This window comes from Mesoplodon bidens, assembly GCF_964165515.1.
Source record: "Mesoplodon bidens genome assembly, chromosome: 12".
Lineage (NCBI taxonomy): Eukaryota > Metazoa > Chordata > Mammalia > Artiodactyla > Ziphiidae > Mesoplodon > Mesoplodon bidens.
Genome location: NC_138168.1, coordinates 71,926,269 through 71,952,504, shown reverse-complemented (window position 1 = coordinate 71,952,504; position 26,236 = coordinate 71,926,269). Strand labels below are relative to the sequence as shown.

Here is a 26,236-nt window from a genome sequence, read left to right as displayed (position 1 = left end):
TCACAGTCTAAGAAGGTAAAACTCTGAGCAAGGTTTGTATTTCAATATATATATGCTATTCCCAGTCTTCTGGGTAGCTATTATATTTTGGATAATATAGATTTTGATTATGGCTGCAAGTTTGAAAACCAGGGGCTAGGGAAATGAACTATTATTTGACCTATGCTTAAATTTCAAGCAGACAAAAGTCCTCAAAAAGCAGGCTTGGAATCGGCAATTTCTCTTTTATGACTTCTGTGAATGTACCGTGACAGATCCAGTAATTCATAAGAGCCGTGAAAAAGTAAAGGATTTCACTCTGTTCTATAACAAACCTCTCAAGTACTGCTTTTTTTCTTCTTCATTATTTTACCTGATAATGTGACCCACTAACTCCAGAGTATGGTACATTTCCTAGAAGGAGCGGCTTGCAGACACCCCCATGCAGAGAAGAGCCAGCACAGCACAGGACCATTTGAAATTTCAGAAATTCCAGCTCAATGCAGGAATTTCCTTGTGCTAGCTGAGAAGTATTGTAAAGAACAAGCAATTTTGCTGGTGCGGCAAGAGTCTTAGTTTAATCCATGCAAATATTCTCTTACTACCTTGCAAAAAATTCATGCATTCAAAGAAGTAATAAAAGTTTACCTGAATGATCCACTTTTGTTGAAGGAATGCTCTTAGAAGACATTATCTACACCATAAACATATGAATCAATGCCAAGAAATAAACCATCTAGATATCCATGATGCTATGCAGTGACTTTTTGCATATCCTGAGTGACCCAAGTACATCAGCAGCTTCACTGAGAACTGGCTAGGTCGCAGAAGACCGTTTGTACGTCAGCTGATTGGAAACTAGAATTTATTATACCACGGAAGTAATGTCATACAGCTGACTACATCCTTATACTTGTTGACGAAAATGCATTTAACCCCAAGGATTTTAAAAGAAACAGAAAAACATGAATGAATTCTTAAAAAAAAAATACACAAGATTTTGAAATAGTTAAGTTTTCCTTAGGTACCCCCATTTCTGCAATTCATTTTATCTTCTAGTCAGTTTTCCCCATGATGCTTACTATTTCCAAATATTTTAATACTTCCAAAATGTCCTCTGTTCCAAATTATGGGCTTTGTTATCTTCTTTTGCCTTTTAATAGTGGTTCTTTAGGCCAACTATTAGCTGTGTTAAGAGGAAAACAATTCAATTGGTCTAATCCTTATTCATTCACAACTGACTTAGAATGCATTAAGTATTTGCATTTTAGAAGGGGAAACAAAATGAGTATCTGATTTTAAGGCTGATCAAATAAAGTAAAAAATTCACTCATTATAAGTACAGTTGAGCCTTGAACAATGGCAAGGGTTAGGGACACTGACCCTCCTGCACAGTTGAAAATCTGAGTATAATTTACAGTTGACCCTATGTGTCTGAGGTTCCTCTGTAGCTGCAGTTCTGTATCCACGTATTCAGCCAAAGGCGGATCATGTACTACTATTTGTTGTTTTTACTACTGAAAAAAGTCCGTGTTTAAGTGGACCTGTACAGTTCAAACCTGTGTTGTTCAGGAGTCAACTGTGCAAGATGTTTTGTGCCAGGGAACTACCAATTAGGTAGAATTATCTATCTCAGACTATATACCTGTTATTAATTTTCTTACAGGTGTTTCGAGCAGGAGTGCACAGACCTCTTAATTTTAGGCCAAACTGTTTGTGTGCAGGACTCAAAGGCTGCACTCAAAGGCTGGAAGAGAGTCCATAGCTTTTATTCAATTCCCCAGAATGTCCCTGACTCCAAGAAATTTTAAAAACTGCTGTACTAAGCTGCTCCAAGTTTTCAGATCTTTCTTTAATTAAACTTGGAATTAAAAAACTCAGTAAACATTCATACTTTTTTTCCACAGTGCTATCTTGAATCCCAGGCAGTGGGGACCCTAGTGGCACAAGCAAGGACATGTGGAAGGATTCAAATGTACCTACGGGTCATTTGAAATTCAAGTGTTTGCAATGTGAACATTTATAGACACATTACACAAATCACTCCCTACTTGCAAAAAGCCAAATATGAATCTTTTTGGTGCCTTTGCCTTTGCCTACATTTATTAGCTAAAAAAACACAAAATTTAAAAGTTATTTCCATTATCCTTTTAGAAGCATCTTTTTTTTTTTTTTCTGTACGAGGGCCTCTCACTGTTGTGGCCTGTCCCGTTGCGGAGCACAGACTCCGGATGCGCAGGCTCAGCGGCCATGGCTCACTGGATGCTGAGTGTTGAGAGCTGATTGCTTGAGGTTTAATTAGTATTTAAAAGTAGCATTTCTGCTATTTTCAATTGAAATTATTAAAGGATTACACGTTTTCACACTGCTCACTGGCTATCAAGGACTGCAAAATAGTCTTCACAGGCTTATGTCATTTTATTTCACTTCACTTTGTTGTCCTTCATAGAGATTACAGTTTGTTTTTTTTTTTGCTTCCTTCTTTCATAAAGTATTTTTTTTAACATCTGTATTGGAGTATAATTACTTTACAATGCTGTGTTAGTTTCTGCTGTATAACAAAGTGAATCCGCTATATGTATACATATATCCCTATATCCCCTCCCTCTTGCAGCTCTCTCCCTCCCACCCTCCCTATCCCACCCCTCTAGGTGGTCACAAAGCACCGAGCTGATCTCCCTGTGTATGCAGCTGCTTCCCACTAGCTATCTATTTTACATTTGATGGTGTATATATGTCAATGCTACTCTCTCACTTTGTCCCAGCTTATCCTTTCCCCTCCCCGTGTCCTTAAGTCCATTCTGTATGTCTGCGTCTTTATTCCTGTCCTGCCCCTAGGTTCATCAGAATCTTTTTGTTCTTTTTTTAGATTCCATATATATGTGTTAGCATACGGTATCTGTTTTTCTCTTTCTGACTTAATCTCTCTGTATGACAGCCTCTAGGTCCATCCACCTCACTACAAATAATTCAATTTCATTTTTTTTATGGCTGAGTAATATTATATTGTATATATGTGTCACATCTTCTTTATTTTTTTATAAATTATAGTTTCTATAAATTGAAGTTTTGTGGCAACCCTGTGTGGTCAGATGATGGATAAGCATTTTTTTAGCAATAAAGTACTTTTAAAAATTAAGGTGTGTACATTTTTTGACATAATTGTATTGTACACTTAATAGACTGCAGTATAGTATAAATGTAATTTTTATAGTCACTCTGAAACCAAAAACTTTGTGTGACTCTATTGCAATACTCGCTTTATTATAGCGGTCTGAAATCAAATTCACAGTATGTCCAAGGTCTGCCTGTATTTGCACACTGTCTTCTGGATTGTTCATATACGTGCTCAGTGTCAGAATGTGTGATCATTGTAAATATCATGAAGATTCAGTAGATGAACAAAGACACGGTGTTTCTCACCATCCTGTGTCACCTTCCAAGTATGATTCTCCCTATTTCATACTTAGTCAGTGATTTGAAGAGCAATTGCCAATAACTCTTCCAATAGTTAAGGATTTAGGTATTTTTTTTTTTTGACTGAGGAATAATTGACATATATCATTATTTAGTTTTAGGTGTACAACATTATGATTTTATATTTGTATATATTTCAAAGGACTGAAGTCTTAACTGTAATATGTAAGCTGGATGGTATTTCTTTCTGTTCCCATGCCAACTTGCCAAGTAACTTTCTTACTATGCTGAAATAATCTACAACTCAATTTTGTATTTTTTTAATAGAAACACATAATTTTTTAAAAAAAGATACCATACCTTTTAAGGAAAATTAAGTTTTAAACCAAATGAAGTTACAAAAATATTCAGAGTTAATGATATTCTGGAAATATAGATTCAATTTTGGTTGTAATATTTTTTAAAAAGACAAAATATTCACAAAGATGTCCCAGAGAACATCTTTACCATGGCCAGAATGACTCACCGGTGTGGCTATTCCTTTTGAAGTAGGTGGTAGAGCTGTATTTAGACTTGGATGTAAGGTAGGTTGAGTTAGAGCCAATGGAGCTTGAGGACAAAGATTTTCCTAGATTATCAGAACTTTTCTTGATGATATTGGTAGCTGTCTTACTCCAGTCTGAAAGAAATGACATCTCTCCATGAGTCTGTTTTAGGGGGAATATACTCTGCCCTGAAGAATCATCACCACATTATTTAAGTAACTGATCCAGAGCATTAGACATTCTGACACCCTGGCAATGACTCACACAAGAGACTGACATGTCAACAATAACAACCTGAAGAAACAGAAAAGTTTCTTACTTTGACCCTGTGTTTAAAATTATACTTTAATATATTAAGGGTGAGAAGTAACCACTGGAGGTTACAAAAAATAGTAATATTCTTCTTCCGGGATTTTTTTTTTTTTCCGGTATGCGGGACTCTCACTGCTGTGGCCTCTCCCGTTGCGGAGCACAGGCTCCGGATGCGCAGGCTCAGCAGCCATGGCTCACGGGCCCAGCCGCTCCACGGCATGTGGGATCTTCCCGGACCGGGGCATGAACCCGTGTCCCCTGCATCGGCAGGCGGACCCTCAACCACTGCGCCACCAGGGAAGCCCGGGGATTTTTTTATATTGAGAAAGATCTCTTTGCCTAATAATGTAATTAAAGACTTCAAAAATATGGAAAGGTATAGTGGATATATGAGTTGTTAAATTAGACATGAAACCTTGGGCAACTCACTTAACCTGTCTGGAATTCATGCTCCTCCTTTGCAAAATAGGACGGTCAGGCCTAGAGTCCTCAGACCTCTTGCAGTGCTAACAATCTAAGACTACAACTAAGCATCTTTATATACTCTGCCTTTACAACTTGCTACCACTGGGAATGGGTTGCTCAGACCACAGAAAATCAAAATGACAAAGGTTTTTAACTACTCTCCGATGTAAGAAAAGCAATCACCAACATGCTCTTTTACCTGAGTTGTCTGCTAATCTAAATCGACCACAGCAGAGATGCCGCCTCCACTGCTTCTGAACATTCTCCTTCATAGCACAGTGGAAGATAAATATAAATAAGCCTGGGACGAAAGAAAATATAAACAATTAGGCCAAAGGACACATTTTTAAAGATAAATCTTACAAAACATATGTATTTAGTTTAATTTAAATTTTTTTACATCCGAATCACTAAGAAACAGATCCTAAGGAATCTTCAGGTATGCAGTAGATGTTTTAATCCTTTAGAACAGAACACAGAAGCTCAGATAAAACTAGAACAATTACATGGATCTAATTCTGTCTTTGTTTTGTTCAGTAATCGTTATGACTTAACCTAAAGACTAAGCTGAAATAGGCAATATTCAATTTAAGAGGCATTTATATTTCCCTTATATCTGTTTGAAAATTATGTGAAAACATTTCAGAAAATTTAGAAAAATAGGGAAAACTGAAAACATCCATGAGCTCATCATCTATTTCAACTTGTATATTCTAACCTATTTTACGTAAGCATATTATTGTAAGTTTGGGCAATAGAAAAGTGTTTGTTTTTTTTTCCGGTATGCAGGCCTCTCACTGTTGTGACCTCTCCCGTTGTGGAGCACAGGTTCCAGACGTGCAGACTCAGCGGTCATGGATCACGGGCCCAGCCGCACCGCAGCATGTGGGATCTTCCCAGACCGGGGCACGAACCCGTGTCCCCTCCATCGGCAGGCGGACTCTCAACCACTGCGCCACCAGGGAAACCCAAAAAGTGGTATTTTTACAAGTCAAAAATGGGCCCAAATCAGCAAATTCATGTGGCTCCACCTGGCTTGCTTTGGTTTCTCAATACTTTAATGCAGAAATATTTCTTAATTGTCAAGTAGTCTTCATATTTAGTCACTCCCTGCATCTATTAAAAACTAATTGTATCATTTGTGCTTTGGGAGCCAACCCCTTTTAACTTTTCAAGGAATTTGCTTCTGCCTTTTTACTCTCCCTTTGCTATCTCAATTTGTCCCTCTATTCCTCCATACTTGGGTTATTCCCATTACTTACAAGCATATTCTAGTAACCCTCTTTTAAGTAATCAAACAAAAAATTTCTCCTTTGATCCCCAATCTTCTTCCAGCTTCCACTTCTTCATTCCCTTTCTCAATAAAACTTGAAATGGTTAACTTTCACAGTCTCTACCTTTTCTCATTTCTTTTCTTCTCAACTTGCTCAAATAGGTTACTATCCACATCTACAAGGCCACTACAACTGCTCTTGTGAAGGTCACAGGGACTCCCCTATTGTTAACTCAGTTTTCATTCCTGTTTTACTAGATCTCTCAACAGTATTCAACACAATTGACCATTCTCTCATTTTTGAAATACATTCTTGGTACCACTTTCTTCTAGGCGTCTTCTTAATTTGCTTCCTGGTCTCTGTAGCACATCCCTCGGCTTTACTTTTAAAGGTTGACACATCCATGACTCAGCCCTAGATTTCCATCTTTTCTACAGCTACACTGTTCCAGTAGGTACTAATCATGCTCTATAAGTACCATACACTACTTTTTATATGTGCCCCCATTGCCTTCTCTCCCCACCACCACCACCAGGATTCCAACCCACTGTGCTTGCAGGACATTTTCATTTGGTTGTATGTCCATTTTGTTGCATCTCACACCCCTGATATTCTAAATAGGAGTCTTCTTCATCATTACCCTTAAACAAACACATCAAACTCATTTCTGCCCAATAATTTGAAGGCTCTTCCTTCAAAGCTTTCCCTAACAGGTTCTTACCTGTCATTCAGGCCTCAGATCAATTGTTAACTCCTCAAAAAGGCCATCATCAACTGTTTATTTTTATTTTTTATGTTTTAGATCACACTCTTGCACACACCTATTTTCTCTATAGCACAGATCATTACCTGATATTCTTGTATTCCTAATTTATTCATTTATTTCTTTGCTTAACTGTCTCTTGCTAGTAAATAATAAGCTCCAAGAGTACAGGGATGTTTGTCTATGCAATGCTGTACTAGCCATTCCCAGAATGATGCCAGGAACTAAACAGGAGCTCCATAAATGTTTGTTGAATGAATGAATAGTAACCATGATTAATTGCTCATCTATTCTACATGAGTTAATTGAATACTTACATGTACATCTGAATGCCTTAAATGTATTTAGGGGTAGGGGCTTAAAAAATAGGAGTGAGCAGAACACAAATTAAGGAGTCACAGGAATACAATGAAAATATATATAAGGCAAAAGTCTCTGAAAGGTACGCAAATAAGTTGCCAAGGTATTACCTTAATGACACCCCATATTAAGCAGGATATCTACATAAGGGAAGGTGCAAGGGCTTAAACTGAACCTGAAGAAACCTTTTGGTAGGGAGGTGAGGGAAGTTTCCAAGAGGATAATCCACTCAGTGACTACTAAGCACTGCTAAGCAGGAGGCACTTTGATTTAGGAGCTGGAAGTTCAGAGGGGAACAAGGTAGATGATCATTGTGTTCAGGGGGCAAAGGGTCTAGCATGGAACAGCATAAAAGTAAAAATGATTATAGTACCTTTAGGGGACATTAAGACTTGTCTGTTCTTTTTGAGTATGGAGTATTCATCAAGAAAAATGTAAATTACACTGTAGCATATATAACTGGAAAAGTGGGGGGAAAGTATTGAAAGTACTCTTTCTTTTATGTGTATAGCTATATTTGCAAAATAGATCTAAGGTTATGCTTGCATGTTTTATTTTTATCTTAGCTGAAAGTGGCCCATAATTTTATTCCAGAATAAATTACATTGTTATGAACTATTGGAAAAAGGAGCATGCTGGATGTCTACAGGCTGGGCCCTGACTGTAGTGAAATGACTGTGGCTGATTCTCCTCCTCTGAGTTTGGCTTGTTTGGTCATCACTGAGTACCTGACACTTACTTAGAAGGTGCTCTATAAATTCCTAATTAAGTTACTGGCTGAAAATCATTACATATGTTGACTCATAGAGGAATGCCATTATGAAAATACTGACTAAATTTTGGTCACTGCTTTCGAATAGACAACTAGCCTATTAAAACATTCCTGGGAAATTCAAACACATTTACCTCTGAGAAGTATAAATAAGGCATTCAATGACCTAAGTAATATTAGTAATCAGTAATAGTACCATTTTATTTATTATTATTACTATATCATTTTATACATATTTATTTAAGTAAAACACTTATTTTATTATTATATTACTTATTAATAATACTTTATTAGTAATAAAATATTTAGTGAAGAAAATATATCCTAGTGACCTAGTTATTTGTCTAAGATGATATCAGATAGGATAGGGGAGTTCTAATTTTAAAAGAAAGCTCTAATAAATATGAATCAAATTTCATTTATTCAGAAAATACACACGCACACACACCCCTCCTGAAAGCCCCTGTGCTGTGGACAAGGAGGGAAGCTGGGTTGGGGAGGGAGAGCTGGAGACAAGAAATCGACTTGCAGCCTGGCCTGGAGCTTGGACATGACAACTCTCAGAGTGGGAGAAAGACTTTGCTCCACACTCAAAACCCCTCAGAATCAGGACATGCAGGTGGATCTACCTTCCCAGGGAGTACAAAATAGACACTGGGTTCGGACCTCATCTTCACACTCTGACTAAATCTGATTGCCTTTCCTCACCGACAAACCCCCAGGTCCCTAACCTGCTTGCTAACACAGAAAATCCCTTTAATAAGCACACATGTCCTGTAACATGGGTAGTGTGAATAACCAAAGAATATATAAAATGTGGATTGGTTTCCCTTTGAGAATCTTTCAAGTCTTTAAGAGGTGGTGGCAGTTTCAGAGTAAAGAGAGAAGAAGGCATGGAAGCTTGAGGTAAGGTCATCATAGGTTACAGATGAAGGAGTCTGTGGTTGGAGAAGAAATCCTTTGCCTTGGGTTGACTCTATTTTTGTGAACTGGGGCAGAATTGGCAGAATTTGTTGTTGGAGGTATTTTTGTCCTACAGCTGAAAATATAGCTAACCACGCATTTCTTAAACAATTATTTAACAACTCACGTATCAGAGCTGTAAAAGATTATAAACTCTAATTAAGGACTTTGGTTCTAAGGTATTAATCCTGGCATTACTCACTCTCGGGTACCACACTGAGCAAATGATTTTCTTTTAGTTGAGGCAGAAGTGAAAATTTCTAGATGTTGTTTCCCTTAACACTCAGAAGTTTTTATAAATGTCATATATATCAGAGGAAAAACTTCAGAGCATATGTCTGGTGTTTTGAGGACACTGGAAGAGACCTAGTTCTTGGATTTGCTCCTTTGGCTTTGCTGGGATATTAAGATGTGAATTATTTTGAGGCTCTGATGCTGACCACAGTCACATGGGAGCAGGTTAAAGTTAAGAAAAACTGACTTAATAAAACAATTTTTTAGATTGTGCAGTGCTGCTCTGTATCCTAATTACATAGCATTAGATGACACTGCCTTCTTTTAAGCAACCTGTAAATATACAGGCATCCACTAAGTTTGAGAGACACGTATGTAAATTAGATTTAAAATCTGATACATCTCCTCTAAAATTATTTGATCGAAGTCATTTACATGCACTGTCTCCCACTATGAATTGTGATGCTATGGGACAAAAGCAGATAATAGGCATGAGAAATTAGAATTCTCTGGAATAAATATATTTTAAAATTCCAAGGTATTATGCAGATTCTTTAGCCGTGAGATATGTTTCCATTTTAAATTAGAATAGGATTCTCATAATAGGTTATTTTACTATTTGTAGTAACTAGCCCTTTTCACATGAATTTAAATCAGTCTGGCAATAAATATTATCCCAAGATTATTTTAGGACAAAATATCCCTCTTAGAGTTCAGCTGTGGGAAATGTGGAAGGTATCCACATCTGGAAGAGCACACATGCCGTATGGAAAGAAATTCTGAACCCTGAAAGAGGGAGGAGTAGAAAATGCAGCAGGAGAGCCAAGGGCATTTGGAGGCCAAAGGGAAAAAACAGAGGGCTAGTCCCTCTTCAGTCTTGAGGGTTTTTTTTTTTCCATCTACTTACAGATTTTGGTGCCAGAAGCAGCACTTAAAATCACAAAACTTTAAAGAGTTTTACATTGGCATCCAAGGGAATCTGTTTGATTCTATCCCCCATCTCTGCTCTCTTTCAATGCTCATTTCAATCAAATGTTTCCCCTTTGAGAATCTTTATTTAAACCCACACACCTCAAAGAGGCTCTTCATTCCACTTGGAAAAATATACTCTTCTAGTTTTCTGGAAAGGGCTTTAAGCTGTGACCAGGGACCAGAATAATTGGTTTTTACCACTCATAGCACCTTACAGCTTTATTTAACTGACCAAGGAGTAGGGAACATTGCCCATAAAAGCTGGATGCTAAAATGACTGAAAAGATAGAAATCAGAGGCAAAGTCACTGCTTCATCTTGACAGGCTTGTGCTAGTTTCATGACGGCCCTTTTGGGGTGAATTTTAGTCCAGAAAATGACCACTCTGATGAATCTAAGCCAGTTCCTTAGCAATAGTTTCTTCAGGTTGATAACTGCTTTGATTCTTTATCTTACCCATACAAACCCAGATTTTATTCTAAAACAAGGAAAAAAAGTTAAACTTTCTTTAAATGAACAGATCCTAACCAGTTCTCTACCTGCTCATCCCTTGCTTTCCTTTTACCTCCATCTTTCACTAACTAGAGGTTTCTGCTCACTTTTAAAAACAACTTAGACCAATATATGAATACAAGATATCTTAATTCTCAGCAAATCTTGCAATTTTCTCAATTAAAATAAATGACCTTTTCCATTGTGATGGAGGAAGGGCATTACAGGCATGTGAGAAACAGGGCCTGTCTCTGAGTCCTGGTAGGAAGGAAAACATAACGAATTCTACCTCGCCAAGCCCTCCTAGAGAAGCACACCAGGGGCGAAGGCTGGCTCAAAAAACAAGAAGGGACACCCAAGAGGGTGCTCTAAACCTCTAAATGTGGAGTGAGAAACACTCTGAGAAATCTCATCAAGTAGCAGGTTTGAAAAAAAAAAAAAACCTTCCCTCTAAAATATTGGCTTTATATCCAGACTGTATGGGCTTGTGTTTAATCTTGGTCTTTATAAGAGCTATTTAACTATTTATTTAGGGAAAAAAAGATATCCTTAGCATCAATATTTTGGCTAGGAATTTGGCTCCCACATAGAATTCATTCTCTTTGGTTGAGTTTTGGCAAAAATATGTGGAGCAAATGTAAAATAAGTAGCCAAAAGGATGTTCTCAGATGTTCTCTAGCCTGATTATCAAAAGTTTTAAAAAAACTGCCCAGGAACAGCTTCCCTTGGATTTGAAAATAAATGCCATACTGTAAAATTCAGGGAAACATGTATTGTCATCCTTTTACTGGTCTACAAAACCACTTTCAAGAAGTCTGGTGAAGGAAAACAAAACAAAACAAACGCCTTAGGTGCTCATTTCCTAATGAGTTCTTTACCATTGACATTGACAATGGTAAAGGGCCATTGGCACTTTCAGCAAGGCTCATCATCAATACATTCTGACAAATGACCTAAGTTGATTTTTCTTACCCTGGATAATAAAGATCCAGAAACACAATGAAGGGGAAGACTGCAGATATAGATAACTTCCAGACTGTGAGATGGAATCAATCAAGAATTAATCAAACCAGGTGTTTGGGCAAAAAAGGGTACATGGTCTAGATAACTGATCTTTGACAAAAACGATCTAGATAACTTCTGAGATCCCCAGCAAGCCCAAGTCCAAATCTTCCAACAGCTCATCTGTTTTGTTGTCACACAGACATAGCCAGCTGGCTGCTGGGCTGGGGAATCTCTAGAGTTTATGACTCTCTTTGGGAACCTCTTGAATCCTCCTTTCATTCAACAAGGTGCCTTTTAGAAAATTATTTCTCTGTTGCACAAAATGCTCTGCCAAAAGATGAGTCATTTATTTCCTTGCAGTGTGTAATGTCTCGGCCAACATGATGCCGTTTCAGATGCTAACGGGTTTAAAGGTGGTTCATCTCTTTACCTTGGCACCGATTCACCGTGAGTGTTATACATGTGATTATGGCCCAGCTTAACCGTCAGGAGGCTCCTAACCCATAATTTTATTTAATTTTCTTAGTTTACCAATAGGATTAAAATAATAATGATAAATATATTTCTATAAATGGTTTTTGCTGAATAAGGGTAAGAGAGTAAATTTCCATTTATTCATTAAATGTACATTTATCGATTTTTTAAAAAGTACATAGAGACTCACTTCCTAGAAACTTTGAAATAAAAAATTGAAAGGGCAGTAATTTGTTTTATTTTTTTTGCTCATGCTTTGTCACCTAATAATGTGCTTTTCTATTTTCATATATGCTATGTTATAAATATTACACTGATCTTAGGAAAGTCAATAACTCTTCTAAGCCTGTTTCTTCATCTGTAAAATGGAGCGAATACCCTTTTTCTTGGGTACCTACTTTTCAGATTTGCTACAAGAATTAGATCAGAGATGTTGTGTGAAAGGCTTTGTAAACCACAATGCACTATGCAAATATAAGTTATTTCTGTTGCTCTGGGTATCTTAATGTTACTGAACGAATTAATGGCATACATGACCTCTGAGTAGACTGATGATACCCTTCTGTGTTTGCCATTGCAGCTTCTATTTGCACAACCATATGCTGCATGGTATTATGCTGTCATATATACGTACAGAAGATGGGCTGATTACCCCCAAAACAATCAATATTGTTTCACGTGCATAGAAAACTGAAGTTGAAGATTAAGCTCTCAGTATGGGGCTAGACTTTAGATCCTGATGAATTTGTCAAGAGAGTTAAACCTCTCTATATATTGGAGAAACCTAATCTAACCAAAAGTGTCAAATACTTTTGTACAGTAATGAAAAATATACACATTCCAAGATACTGTTCATTGTTTGTATAATAAGCAGCAATGTGTACAGGCTGCATCTCAGAGCAGTAAATCAATCCTGCAAGCACATCAATATTGCCAAGGGATATAGATGCCCAAGAGGACTCTGGCCAAGATCTTCTCAGCAACCAGAGAATTGCCTTTTACTTCTTTAGGATGAATTACATTATATTTCTTGAAGTACAGGCTAATGTTCTCAGCCATGTGAATTATGATGTACTTTCATCAAACATCTGTTCTCTTTTGAATAGCAATTTGTATACCATATAATTTTCTCAAGTTGTACTCTTTAGAAAAAATTAAAATTTCTAATAAAATGATTTGCCACTTTCATCCTGGGAAAGCAGCAAAGATAGTAAAAGGAGTTAGAAACATAATTGTGCCACGTTAAGAGAAGGTATATTTATCTTTTCATCTTAGAATAAAAAATTCAGTGAAATGATTAATATAAAACAATCAAATGAAGTAGATAAGAAAAAAGAATAAAGCAATATACTGTGGAAAATTAGAAAATAATAAACTTGGTTTAAGCCTGGATTCAAGTGACTTCATTTGCTTATTGAAGTAGGTAAAATTTTAGTTAGAGCCACACAGACTATAAGAATTTTATCATATCCAGTTACCATGATATTTTGGAATTAAATTGTATAATTATAAGTGTACCTAAAAAATAAAAATTCATATAAAAATAAAAATACATATTGAAAATAAACAAAAATAGAACATCTAAAATAAAAATACATATATAAACTTTAATATATAAACTATGCAAATATATGAGTACTGACATAGTTATACATGTATATGTCTTTGTACACACACACACATACATACATACATGTATTCCTAAGAATCCTGAAAGATAATATGGATTTTTAACATCTTTGAACAAAATTTTTAAAGACTTACACAAAAATGAAAAGAAATCTGTTAGCAAAAGTCACTCCTCTGATACACGTGCCCTGACACCACTGCTCAAACACATCTTGTCCTCACAGGTCCCACCTCTGTAACACTACAGGGTGACTTGTGACCTTGCTGATTTTAAGATGTTCAATTATAAGCCAAATCTGAGAAGATTAAAATTTACTTTGGCATAGTTGTAGGTTTCAGAATATTGCATTACATTATAAATCTTTAGCCGTTGCTAATTTTTATAATGACAGGCTTCAGTTCACTACAATATCACATTAACATGAAGCTTTCTTATCCTAATCACTGCAGAAAAATAAGAGTTTAATGACCAAGCCAATGATAAGTGTTTTGCAGTAACACACTGTCTAGATTTCTCTTGACTCTGCTCATGTATCTCTAGCTCCCCCATTCCCACCATGTCTAAAACACCTTACCTTACCCGGACCATTGCCATAGCCTCTCATCTACAGTCTCTATTGGGCTGCTCTAATCCATTCTCTACATTATGTCCAGCTTCATCTTTACAAAATGTACAACTGATCATATCATTCCACAGGCCTAAAACCTTTCAAGGACTTCCAAATGCCCTTATGAAGATCAAAACAGAGAGCCTTCTGGTCTAGCCTTTGCCTCCCTTTTGTGTCACACCCACTGCTCTGTCACTCTCCTGCTCTTTCTGGGTTCTCAGCTTATATGGTCTTTCTTTTAATGCCTTGAGTATGTGCTATAATCACCAACTACAGCAAATTTTTTGCACACGAAGTGCCCTCTACAAAATAGTTTTCCCTCACACCTACTCCCACCTTTCACCTAATTAATTCCTATTGATCCTTCAGATTTCAGCTTAGACATCATGTCTTCTGTCATGTGCACTCTCAACACCACCATGTACACTTTATACAGTGACGTATTTGATTAACCTTAGTATCTCCTACTACAATATAAGCTCCATGAGACAAAGGGATCAAATCATGTTTTTTTGCTGGAATAAAGAACATTAGAAAGAAGTCGACACAATGTAGTTTGCCTAAGTTCAACATGCATTCACCGAATTGTTTCTTTAAACTGTCTAAATTCTACATGCTTCTCTTAATAAAGCATATACTTTTAACAACAACCAAGTCTCTCATGGAAGGTTCTTAAAATGATGCAAACAAAAACCATTAAATGACTTTCCATAGTGTCCTCTGAAGCTTTTGTACAAGGCTGGCCAGTAAGGAATTGTTAGACTCATGTGCTCTGTATCGCTGTCTTTTAATTTAAATTTCCTTTTTAGGAGGTGTTTTTGATATCATTGGATGTGCAGAGATCTGCTCTGCATTTATATAATTTAAAATCAGCCTTAAAAGTCAGTGATTTATGAAGAACACTCACTCGATGATGGTTTACAACATTTTTCCCTCCTGAGAGAAGACCTATGCTGGGAAAAATAAAACATCCTGATTCTCATTAATGGAAACAGAGCTGAACAGACAACTGTAACTGTTGAAGCTTGCTGAAACTGCCAGGAAATTCTAAAAGCAAAAACAAGGTTGGGCTGGCAGATTAATGTGCCTTTCATATACAATCCTGAAATATAAAACCATGGAATTTTCTAATGTTAATGGACATTTTTGTCAATATTTGTCTAGGCACTTTTATGTTGTATATGATAGAAGAGATTAAAAAGAGGAAAACTCACTTTACAAAGCTGGATCCCAGTGCAGAGGTATTCATATGCTACCTCTTCAGTTTCCAACTTCTGGAGGTGTACTTGAGGCTTATTATTTTATTCACTAAAGATAATGAGCCCACATAGTTCCTCTGTTATGGGAGAATGAATCTGAATAAAATTTGCTCAACTAATTAATGCATATTTATGCTGGAGGAGTCTCAGATTGAATTTAGGCCATCCCCAAAGTCCCTCCCTTCTTCATCCACCAATCCAGTTACTGATTTACCAAATAATTATCGAGCACCTTCTAAGTGACAGGTTTTTCTACAGGAGCTCATGAGCTAGTGGGAAACCTAGGAGGAGAAGCAAAACAGATATGTATGATACAAAGCAGTAAACACTCTCCTGCAGGTAAATACAGACTTTTCTTAGAACACACCTGTTGGGAGCTCCTACCTAGGCATCTCTCCTGGTGAGAAGCACAAACCTGATTTCCACACTTTCCATCCCAGCTCAGATTTGTTCAACTTTAGTCAGCTCTTCCTTCCCTAGACACCTTCAAGTGTGTGACCCATAGCTTCAGGTAAGCCAGTAATACTGCCCTGATCAAAAAGATTCCAAACTTCATCACCTCATTCTTACTGGAGTGTGGGCTTCACGGTGCTTCCAACATTAAGGAGTTTCATCAACAACACAGGGTATATCCAATATCTTATAGAATGTTATTGAATTTTCAAAAAAATACTTTATGTTCACTTAAGTGTAAAAGTTAAATTCATCCTAAAAGGGAACCCTCCTATGCTGTTGGTGGGAATGTAAGTTGGTGCAGCCACTATGGAAAACAATATGGAGGTTCCTCAGAAAACTGAAAATAGAATTACCATATGACCCAGCAATCTCACTGCTGGGCATATACCCAGACAAAACTATAATTCAAAAAGATACATGCACTCCTATGTTCATAGCAGCACTATTCACAATAGCCAAAACATGGAAACAACCTAAATGTCCATCAACAGAGGAATGGATAAAGAAGATGTGGTACATATACACAATGGAATACTACTCAGCCATAGAAAAGAATGAAATAATGCCATTTGCAGCAACATGAATGCAACTAGAGATTATCATACTATGTGAAGTAAGTCAGAAAGAGAAAGACAAAAACCATATGATATCACCTATACGTGGAACTTAAAACACAACACAGATGAACCTATCTACAAAACAGAAACTGACTCACAGACATAGGGATCAGAGTTTTGGTTGCCAAAGGGGAGAGTGAGGAGGGAGAGGGATGGACTGGGAATTTGGGGTTGGTAGATGCAAACTATTACATTTAGAATGGATAAACAACAAGGTCGTACTGTATATCCAATCTCTTGGGATAAATCATAATGGAAAAGAATATTAAAAAAAGAATGTCTGTATGTGGATAACTGAGTCACTTTGCTGTGCAGCAGAGACTGGCACAACATTGTAAATCAATTATACATCAATAAAAAATTTTTTTTAAGTTAAATTCATTCTACAGTACACTAGGGTAAGTGTTATGGAATCTGAAGCATGACAGTAAGCTCCTTGAAGGAAGCCTTATATTTCTAAACAGAGCAAGCCATTTGTTAGATTGTTGAATTGACTGCCATTTCTTATGAAAAAATAAGCATTTCTGAACTAGATTGTTGGTATTTTTTCTGAAATCCAAGGAACCAAGGAATCAAAGTGAATTGCTCTGTCCCTGCACAGAGTCTAAAGATTCTTCTGGCTAAGAGCTCTACACCCACATGGTTCCACGAAGAGCACCAACACTCAGCAAAACTGTAAAGAAAGCAAACGTTATCTGTGCCTCTCTTTACACTTCCCGTTGGGCACCTCCTTGCCATATCCACTCATGCAACAAGATATATTTATTGAGCACCTACTATATTCCAGGCATAGTTCTAGGTGCTTGGTATATATATCACTGAAAACAAATAAACAAACTGACGTTCTACCTCTTCTATCCATTCAAGGCCTTTTTCACGAGTACCCACACTGTGCCTGGAACTGGGCTCAGCACTTAGGATAGTGACTTAGAAACTTAGCATGGAATCTGTCCAACAGTGAAGCTCTTTGCACATATGGTAAAATTAGAAAGGAAAAATGGTGCGGTTACCATTTATCTTACCTTGTAAAGAATTGAAGATGGAGAAAAGGTACATGAAAGGGACATTCAAAGGTCCCCAGGCAAAGAAAGCAAACCCCCATGTCATTCCCAGTAGAAACGTCAGGCTGACCACACTGCGCAGGTTCCTTAGAACCTCCTCACGTAGCGTCCGGCTGCTCCTCTTGCCATTCCTCCCGCAGATCTGCACCATCACCACAATGAACATGGCGACATTCAGGAAAAACATGAGTCCAAAATACCCAGCACAGGTCACATAAAATACGACAGGATCTTTAATCCAACAGCTTAAAGGAGAAGAGACAAGAAAGAATGAGATTTATCATCATGCCCTGTTTACCTAAGACTCCTTCTGGCTTAGTTTGGGCTTCTGCAGATTTCATAGCTGGACCTTCCTCAACTGTCTTTAGAAAGTCACTTTGTTTTCTTGGGCCTCAGTTTCTTCCTCAATGTTTACATAGTTTTTAATTTATTTATTTATTTTTGCTTTGTTTTGGATAGTCATCTTCTTAATACCTAGTTATTTAAGTCAACAGTTCAGAAAACAAGGTGGTCTCCTGAACTCTGACTTGGCATGAAGACACTCTGTTTGGCTCACCCCAAACCATGTCTACCCCCTTTCTCTTATGCGCCTGCACTCCTGAGGGTGGGAAACTTTCTCAATCTCCATTGTATTTAAAGGAGGGCCATGTGGACATGGTTCTACAAAATGATAATGGAAGCAGAGTCTGCTAAGGGATTTTTGACACCTATTCTTGACAGACTCAGCTGGCAAAGCCCTTATTCCTTCTTTCTGCTTCAAACATGAATGCAAGCTCTGCAGCTGTAGTCATCATCTTATATCGAGGAAAGAAAGGCCAAGAGAGCTGCAGAATTGCTGGTTCTAACATCTTCAGCCACAAAATTAATGCCACTTATTGCCTTCTTCCAAATTTTATCATGTCTTATCATGTGAGAAGAGTAAATCCTACTTATTTAAGACACACATAATTGTGGATTCCATTACTGCAGACAAAATAATTCCTATTAATATAATTGGCTTAGTTGAGGCAAGACCTTATTGTAGAACTCTGATATTCTTATGCTGACACTTCTCATGCACAATTAAAAGGCTTACATCAATCATAACATCCTTATGAGATCAGGAAGGATACACTTGATATTCAGAATGATATAGATCAGAAAATAGATGAAAGTAATTTTAAAGGGAATTAAGAGTAAAATTAAAATACTGCAGTTTGAAGATGCCCCAGTGCCTAACTAATACTATGGAAGATCTTAGGTGCCAAAAAAAATTATTTAAGACAATTAAATTAATCTTAAAATTCTAATGTAAATGGTCATCATTTTGGTTGTGTCTTTCATGGTGGAACACAACTTTCACAAAGGCAAAAGCTGTCTTGAACATCTTTGAGTCCTATAACCTGATTCCTGGCATATAGTAAATGCTCAATTAATGAAAGTTGTTGATGGCACAATAATTTAATAAGTCGTACTTTAAAGTTCTATAAGATTTGACTCACATACTTTTTAAGTTCCCTTATTTAGAACATATGTATTGACTTCTACTTTTAATATATCTTATTTTAAAGGTCCCCAAAATGACACTGCTTGTCCCTGGAGCTAATTTTTCTTTCCATATGGAAGTTCCCCTAGAATCTGAAATTCCTGACCTAGATACTTTATTTCCCATTAGTTCTCATGGGGGTTTTTGACTGCTACTTTGGAAATATAAATGGGAAGGCCAGGAGGAATGGAACAGGATTGGATACTGACTGGATATAAAACTTTTATCCATCCATGAAATGTGCACAGAAATGTGGCATCACAGTCAGGAGTAAGCTCTTTATTCATTCAGTAATTCATTCAATCAACAAATAATAATATTGAGTACCATGTACTACATAAGATACAAGAGAACTAATTGCCAAAACTGAATAGTTTAAAAATCTTAGCTTCAGTGATCTCACAGTCTGAAGGGAATTTTCCAAATTATTCAAGATCCACTCTCTCCACTTCCACCAACATTCATATATATTGGCATTGAATCCTTCACTGTCCGATGCTGCTACTTAACTCTCTCGAGGATGTGCGTGGTTTAAGGAGGTGGGAGTATTACAGAATATCCTCAGATAGAGTAGGTCTTCTGTGTCTAGAAGATAGTATCTTACACTTCTTCTGAATTCCCCCAGATGAGAAAGCACAACAGTAATATGGAAAAGCAGTTCACACAGTTCAGAGCATTCAACTGAATTCATCTGTGGTATAGCAGAGACCTTGGCAAAGACATGCAAATACACTTTAACCTTCCAAAATAGAAGCTCACTCACTATTGGGATGGAAACTCACACTAAACTTCAGCAAACAGAGGATATATACTCATCACAAATAAATTCCCAACAAGCTTTTATTACTTACAATTCATCACCTTGTTCTTTTCCATAACTGTCTTTTCCATAAACTTCATTTTGGTTTCTGCTTGCTAGAACAATGGACACAACTAAGGCAGGCAGACCTGTTATAACAAGACCATGACAGAAACAACTTTTCTGAAGCATCTGAAGACTGCTTTATAAGATTGATAATGGCAAGGGGGAAAAAAAAGAAAGAAAACACTCCATATCATAGAATCAAATTTCTTAGAACAGGCAACTTGGTTAAAAACAACAATAAAATTCCTTTTGTGGTGTGAAAAATCCAACTTTAATTAGAAACAATCTAAACCTACTCTTAAATGACAGATATTTAAATATTCTGTTTGCTTACTGGTACCCAGTAGAGTACCAGGACCTGATTTATACTGTATGCTGCACCAGAAAATGTAGTTTCATTAATGACACCTGTCAGACTGCCTGAGTTCAGGTAAGAAGGTAGCTACAGCTTCATTTTGCCCCTTTCTATAGAAAGAAAAGCTTTAGAAAAAGTCGGGGGGAAAACAATGGGGACATATAAGTCTTCATAGTCTTTTCTCTCAAGAGAACCAATATAGTATTTCCATGTATATTTCAGTGGGAAAACGCTACACCACCTGAATTCCCTGAAACGTGCTTTCATTGCCTCCTAAGGCGATACTGAACACCTTGGAAACATCTCATTTCTACATGGCTCTCTGAAAAAGAGATTTGTGAGAAAGCTCAAAAATGCCTGGCCCAATACAAAACCCAGATAAAGGAGCCCAATTAGGAGACTGCACACAGGCTAACACAGCTGTCCATGTGTGGCTGAGGAATCATGGTAAGAAGCTCAAAGCAAGAATTCTGTCAGTATTCTGGTTGCACACACAAAAATAACCTTGCTCAGGTTTCCAAGACATGGGCATGTGTTTAGGGCGAGTAGAGTTAGGAGTCTGAGCTGGCCTTTCTATTTTGAAATATAATAGAAATGCACCACTGTCTGCCAGCTGCCTCTTTAGACTTGCGTGGGCTGGCTCTGGACACAGGAAATAAGGTGGTGGTGACTCAGGAGAGCAAGAGTTTTTTTCCCTTTACTCCTGACTTGAGTGAGGAATGTTGAACAATTTTTAAAAACACCATTCTGAGGAAGCCCCTTCCATAGGTTATGAATATCTCATCCACATCATTCACAATTTTGAAGTTTCTTTTAACAGTGCTATTCTTTCAAACTAGGATTTTCCTATGAGAACCTAGTGATTTCCATGATGGAAAAAAGGAAAACAAAATTTAGGAGGCTTACCCCAGCCAATGATGCAGAATTTCAGTATGTATCGGCGAATGTAAGTGTTAAATACTTTAACCAGAGCAATGTACATATGAATCGCTTCTAGCCCCATCCAGGTAAAGGTAGCTAGAAGGAAGAAATGCAGCAGGGCTGCAATGGCCGTGCAAAGTCCATCCACATGAAACGAGGTGAGCCAGCCGTCCAGGAGGAAGAGGAGATTCAGGAACAGCAGGGCTGTACTCAGGTTCATCAAGATTTTGGAGGGATAATCCCTTCGTAGTTTTCTAAAAAAAGAACAAAAGAAAGATATATGAGGGTTTTCCTGGTGGCGTAGTGGTTGAGAGTCCGCCTGCCGATGCAGGGGATACGGGTTCGTGCCCCGGTCTGGGAAGATCCCACATGCCACAGAGCGGCTGGGCCTGTGAGCCATGGCCGCTGAGCCTGCGCATCCGGAGCCTGTGCTCCGCAACGGGAGAGGCCACAGCGGTGAGAAGCCCGCGTACCGCAAAAAAAAAAAAAAAAAAAAAAAAAAAAAGGCTGAGACAATTCTCTTATTCACATTCTGGGACAGTTAGCTCTGGATTTGGCAGATAGAAAAAAAAAATACTTACTCAAAAGCAACATATGTCAGGAGGGTAGCTGCTGAAAAAATAGCAGATATTCCACACCCAATATTGGTAATGAAGGTGAGAACTTTAGTGTTTTTTGCATCCAACTGTGAGGCAGTTCCTTGAAGGTCCTACCAAAAACATGAGAAGCAGTTGTAAGAGTCTCTCTTTTCATGAGAACGGTGTTTTGTTTTATTAGAAAGGTCACCGATAGCACTTAGAATCTCAGCTCAATCTTAGGGGCTAAAAACAAATCAAATCAGGACATGCGTACCTCGTTTTACTGTGCTTACCTTCACTGTACTTCGCAGATACTGCATGTTTTACAAACTGAAGGCTTGTGGCAACTCTGAGTCAAGCCATTTTTCTAACAGCATCTGCTCACTTTGGGTCTCTGTGTCACACTTTGGTAATTTTCACAATATTTCAAACCTTTTCATTATTATTATATTTGTATGGTGACCTGTGATCAGTGATCTTTGATGTTACTGCTATGATTCACTGAAGCTCAGATGATGGTTAGCATTTTTTAGAGCAATAAAAAATTTTTAATTAAGGTATCTACATTGTTTTTTTAGAGATAATGCTATTGCACATTAACAGACTATAGTATAGTATAAACATAACTTTTATATGCCCTGGGAAACCCCAAAATTTGTGTGACTCATTTTCTCTCAATATTTGCTTTATTGCAGTGGTCTGGAACTGAATCCACAAAAAAATCTTTGAGGTATGCCTGTACTGGAATTTCCGTTTATTGCACTCTTGTGGATCACTCCATGAAGCAAAAATGTAGCATTATTTGAGAGAGTTGCACGTGTTTTGTTTAATCATTACCCTGTAACCCAAGCTCTTTGCACATCAGTATAACTGCAAGAGCAAAACCACTGGGGCCCTAACAAACTGGAGAGGAGGTCATTGTCTTGCATAATAAATGACCAGACCCTTCCTATCATTTGCAAGGCTAGGGACACAAGTGAAAATGGAGGCCACCGTGGCCCTGTGACCAAGCCTTTAGGTGGGCCCTGGGTTCTTTGATTGGTAGGGAGGGGCTCAGCCGAGACAGCCAGAGGCTGGTCCTGGTGTATGGCTGCCCAGTCAGAGAATAGTGCTGAGGCTCTTACTGTGGTCATTTCAGAGCTAGGTATGTATCAGGTGGGGTGGTCTCTGTTTTTTTTTTTTTTTTTTCATAAATGAGAAGCCACCAAGAGTTTGGGGGTCATAGTTTTTTGATACCTATAGACCTGAAAGGGTGCCACTTAAAAGTGTTAGGGGTTGTTGTGAGGGGAAAAAGTAAACATTTTCTAGCATGTGAATACGAAGCCTTAATTTTAATTTCACTGTGCAGAGGGAGGCAGACTTGCAAAGTCCAGGCCTGGTAGGAAAATCTTTCTTTTCTTCCTTAAATATAGAATTGGGTTAGGGATAAATCTTGAATGAAGACCAACCACTCAAGCCTTGGTTGGAGGAGAAAGGCATCTTCATTATGCAGATGTTTGAAAACGGAGCCTTCTTGGAGAAGGGACATATTCCAAAAGGAATATCTGGTTTAAACTTTTAGGTCTTAAACTATGAAAATAAGTTTGTGTTATAAGTTTTCATTCTATAACGTTAACTTTCTTTACTTTTCACCAAAATGTCAATAAAATCTGCTACTGACACAAAGACCTCCAGGAAGTGGCATTTGTATGAGTGTACGTGTGTGAACTCATGAGACTGGGCTCAGTTCCAGGTTTGGCTGAGGCAGGGAGGAGCAGGTAACAGGTTCCCTGTAACACCAAGAAATGCACAAAGGGATCGAATTCAGTGGACGCAGAGACTCAGGTCAGAGAGGACTGTCCCTATCCTCCTCTCCCAGGAATCCCTCAAAACACTGGGAGGAAGTGGGACTCCCATGGCACACGGGATGGAGTTTGAGTCAGTGCCACTTGACTCACAGGTAGCTTTTACCCCGACCAACATTTTGGTTACTCCAGGATTTGACAAGGTCAGAGAAATATCTTGGGAACCTCCAAGGACGTGTCATTCCCTCTTGAAAAACCTATGGCTCCCATTTAGATGAGGCAGTATACTTGCAAGTCACAATTTAAAATGTAAATTGAAAACAATAATGCTGTTCACGGTTCTACATTTACACACAGTTCTCATGCTGTTTTATACTTTTAGAGAACGAAGAATATGAAAATATTTATTCCTCTGATTTAGCCAACATGAGAATGTACTAATGTTAAAAATATGAAAATCAGTTTTACTACAAATAAATGTAGCAGAGGATATGAAATTTTTCATACATTTGTAGATTAGAAGATATAATTATGAATCTGGGGTACGTTTTTAAATTTCTCATATGGTGAATGTGTCATGAGGCAAGGTAGACTCTGGGAATATCTTACACAAGTGAATACAGAGTTTATACATCAAGAAAGACTCTTAACAAGGTTGTGGTGGTCTGGAAAAACTGAAAGGATATGGGCACATCACCAGAAAAGATAAATTCTGGGAAGTTTTTCTTCCAGAAGTTTAGAATCTTATAAAAGCAGCCACAGTGGAAAATGGAAAAATAGCACTGAAAAATGCACATATCCATATACATGTAAAACTAATTATTTAATCAAATGACAACAGAAAAAGTAATATATAATTACAAATTCATAACAAAATTTAAACAATATTTGGAAAAACTAACCATTCAAAGTAACAGGAAGCCAAACTTTGGTTACTTACAGGTCATCTCTGAATAGTGACTGTATTACTGTTATCTATTTATCTAATAATAGACTTAACGATACATACAGTCATGTTCAAACACACATGCAGTTGAAATAATTCAATGAATTAAGCTAAAGCTTACATACCTGAAAGATTAATGGTGCAAAATAAGCATTTTATGAAAGAATGATGCTGTCGCTTTTCAGAAAAAAGAGAATATGGAAGAAAACTGAGGGTTTTATTTTTAATTACTTAGGGAAAACATGCTATAGTTTACTTGTTCATTTTCATGATCTGGCAGCAAATGAAAACATTTATATTTTGGGAAAGTTATTTTTTATGACTGTCCTCTTTTTTTTTTTACTGTTTTTTCCCCAGCTTTATTGATATATAATTGGTAAAGAAACAATTGCCCATAATTAATGTATACAGTTTGGTGAGTTTGAACTTATGTATACACTTGTGTTAACATCACCACAATCCAGGTAATAAATATATCCATCGCCTCCACAAGTTTCTTGTGTTCGGTTTTCATTTGCTTTTGTTTCTGAGGTAAGAACACTTAACATGAAATCTACCCTCCTAACAAATTTTTAAGTCTACAATACCGTATTATTAGCTATTTTATATAGCAGATCTCTGGAACTTACTCCCCTTGTATAACTGTAACTTTATATACTCATTAAACAACTCCCTATATATCCCTGCCCCCATCCCCTGGTAGCCATCATTCTGTTGTCTACTTCTATACTTTTGACTATTTTAGATGCCTCAAATAAGAGGAATCATGCAGTATTTGTATGACTGTCCTCTTTTTAAATGACTTGGGCTTATCCCTCAGAGCTCTAAGTACTGGATTGTCAGGAAAATTACAACGTGCACGGTTGCTATATGGCAATGGCCATTTACATAGGCCAGGTAGATCCATGAGCCAATCACTGCATCCCACAGTTCCTCACTGCTTCCTTCCAGTCCCACAGGAAGTAGCTGTAAGATTTAAGGGACGGGATAAACATATCTTGATGTCTGTGATACGAATTCAAAAAGCTTTGTTGCCTCGGTACACATTACTCCCATCTCCAACTAAAAAACACACAAATTTGGTTTGATCCCGCTTATGGAAGCTATACAGAAACAATGGCTCTGTTATGATCTGGAGGGTGTACTTCAGGAAAGTGTCTGCAGAAACACAAGCATATCAGGTTATAAGGTAAAGGTGTAAGTCTGTGGATGAAGTCACACAAGTTGCTGGTTGTAAGGTGGCTCTTGAAAATTTGGTGGGCTGAAAAAACATAACAATGCAATCTAATTTCTGCTTAAAACTGTTGGACAGGCTGGGTAATGAGATAAAACTAGGGTGAAGGGAAAGAAGGCAGGAAGAAAGAAAGGAAAGAATGATATGAAGGCCTAGTGGTGAGTGAAACGTAACACCCATCATCTCCGTTGCAGGCTTGAAGCCTCTGTGCTACCCTAGTCACTAGTCTAGCCTAACCGGCTGTGATCTCTAGAGAGGGATTGCAGTCATTTGGGGGTAACAATTGGATCACCAAGCACAGTACCTGGTACAAAGTAACATTCAAACATACAAGTGATAACATAAGAAAGACAATTTTTGATGAAATTTTTC

General features: G+C 37.5%; 1 protein-coding gene across 5 annotated transcripts in view; it reads right to left on the bottom strand.

The window, feature by feature from the left end:
- The window catches only part of ADGRG6 (adhesion G protein-coupled receptor G6), a 138,728-nt gene that overhangs the window by 4,683 nt on the left and 107,809 nt on the right, over nucleotides 1-26,236 (bottom strand). For 4 of the 5 annotated variants that reach the window (XM_081251582.1, XM_081251585.1, XM_081251583.1 and 1 more), the window contains 7 exons: nucleotides 21,904-22,031; nucleotides 21,308-21,576; nucleotides 20,033-20,129; nucleotides 17,618-17,901; nucleotides 4,918-5,019; nucleotides 3,923-4,075; nucleotides 628-673 (listed from right to left, as the gene is read on the bottom strand). In XM_081251582.1, the coding sequence (XP_081107708.1) occupies nucleotides 660-673; nucleotides 3,923-4,075; nucleotides 4,918-5,019; nucleotides 17,618-17,901; nucleotides 20,033-20,129; nucleotides 21,308-21,576; nucleotides 21,904-22,031 (1,047 nt within the window). In that variant the 3' untranslated portion in view covers nucleotides 628-659. The remainder of the gene's footprint in view (nucleotides 1-627; nucleotides 674-3,922; nucleotides 4,076-4,917; nucleotides 5,020-17,617; nucleotides 17,902-20,032; nucleotides 20,130-21,307; nucleotides 21,577-21,903; nucleotides 22,032-26,236) is intronic. The other variant, XM_081251586.1, reaches the window with a different exon arrangement.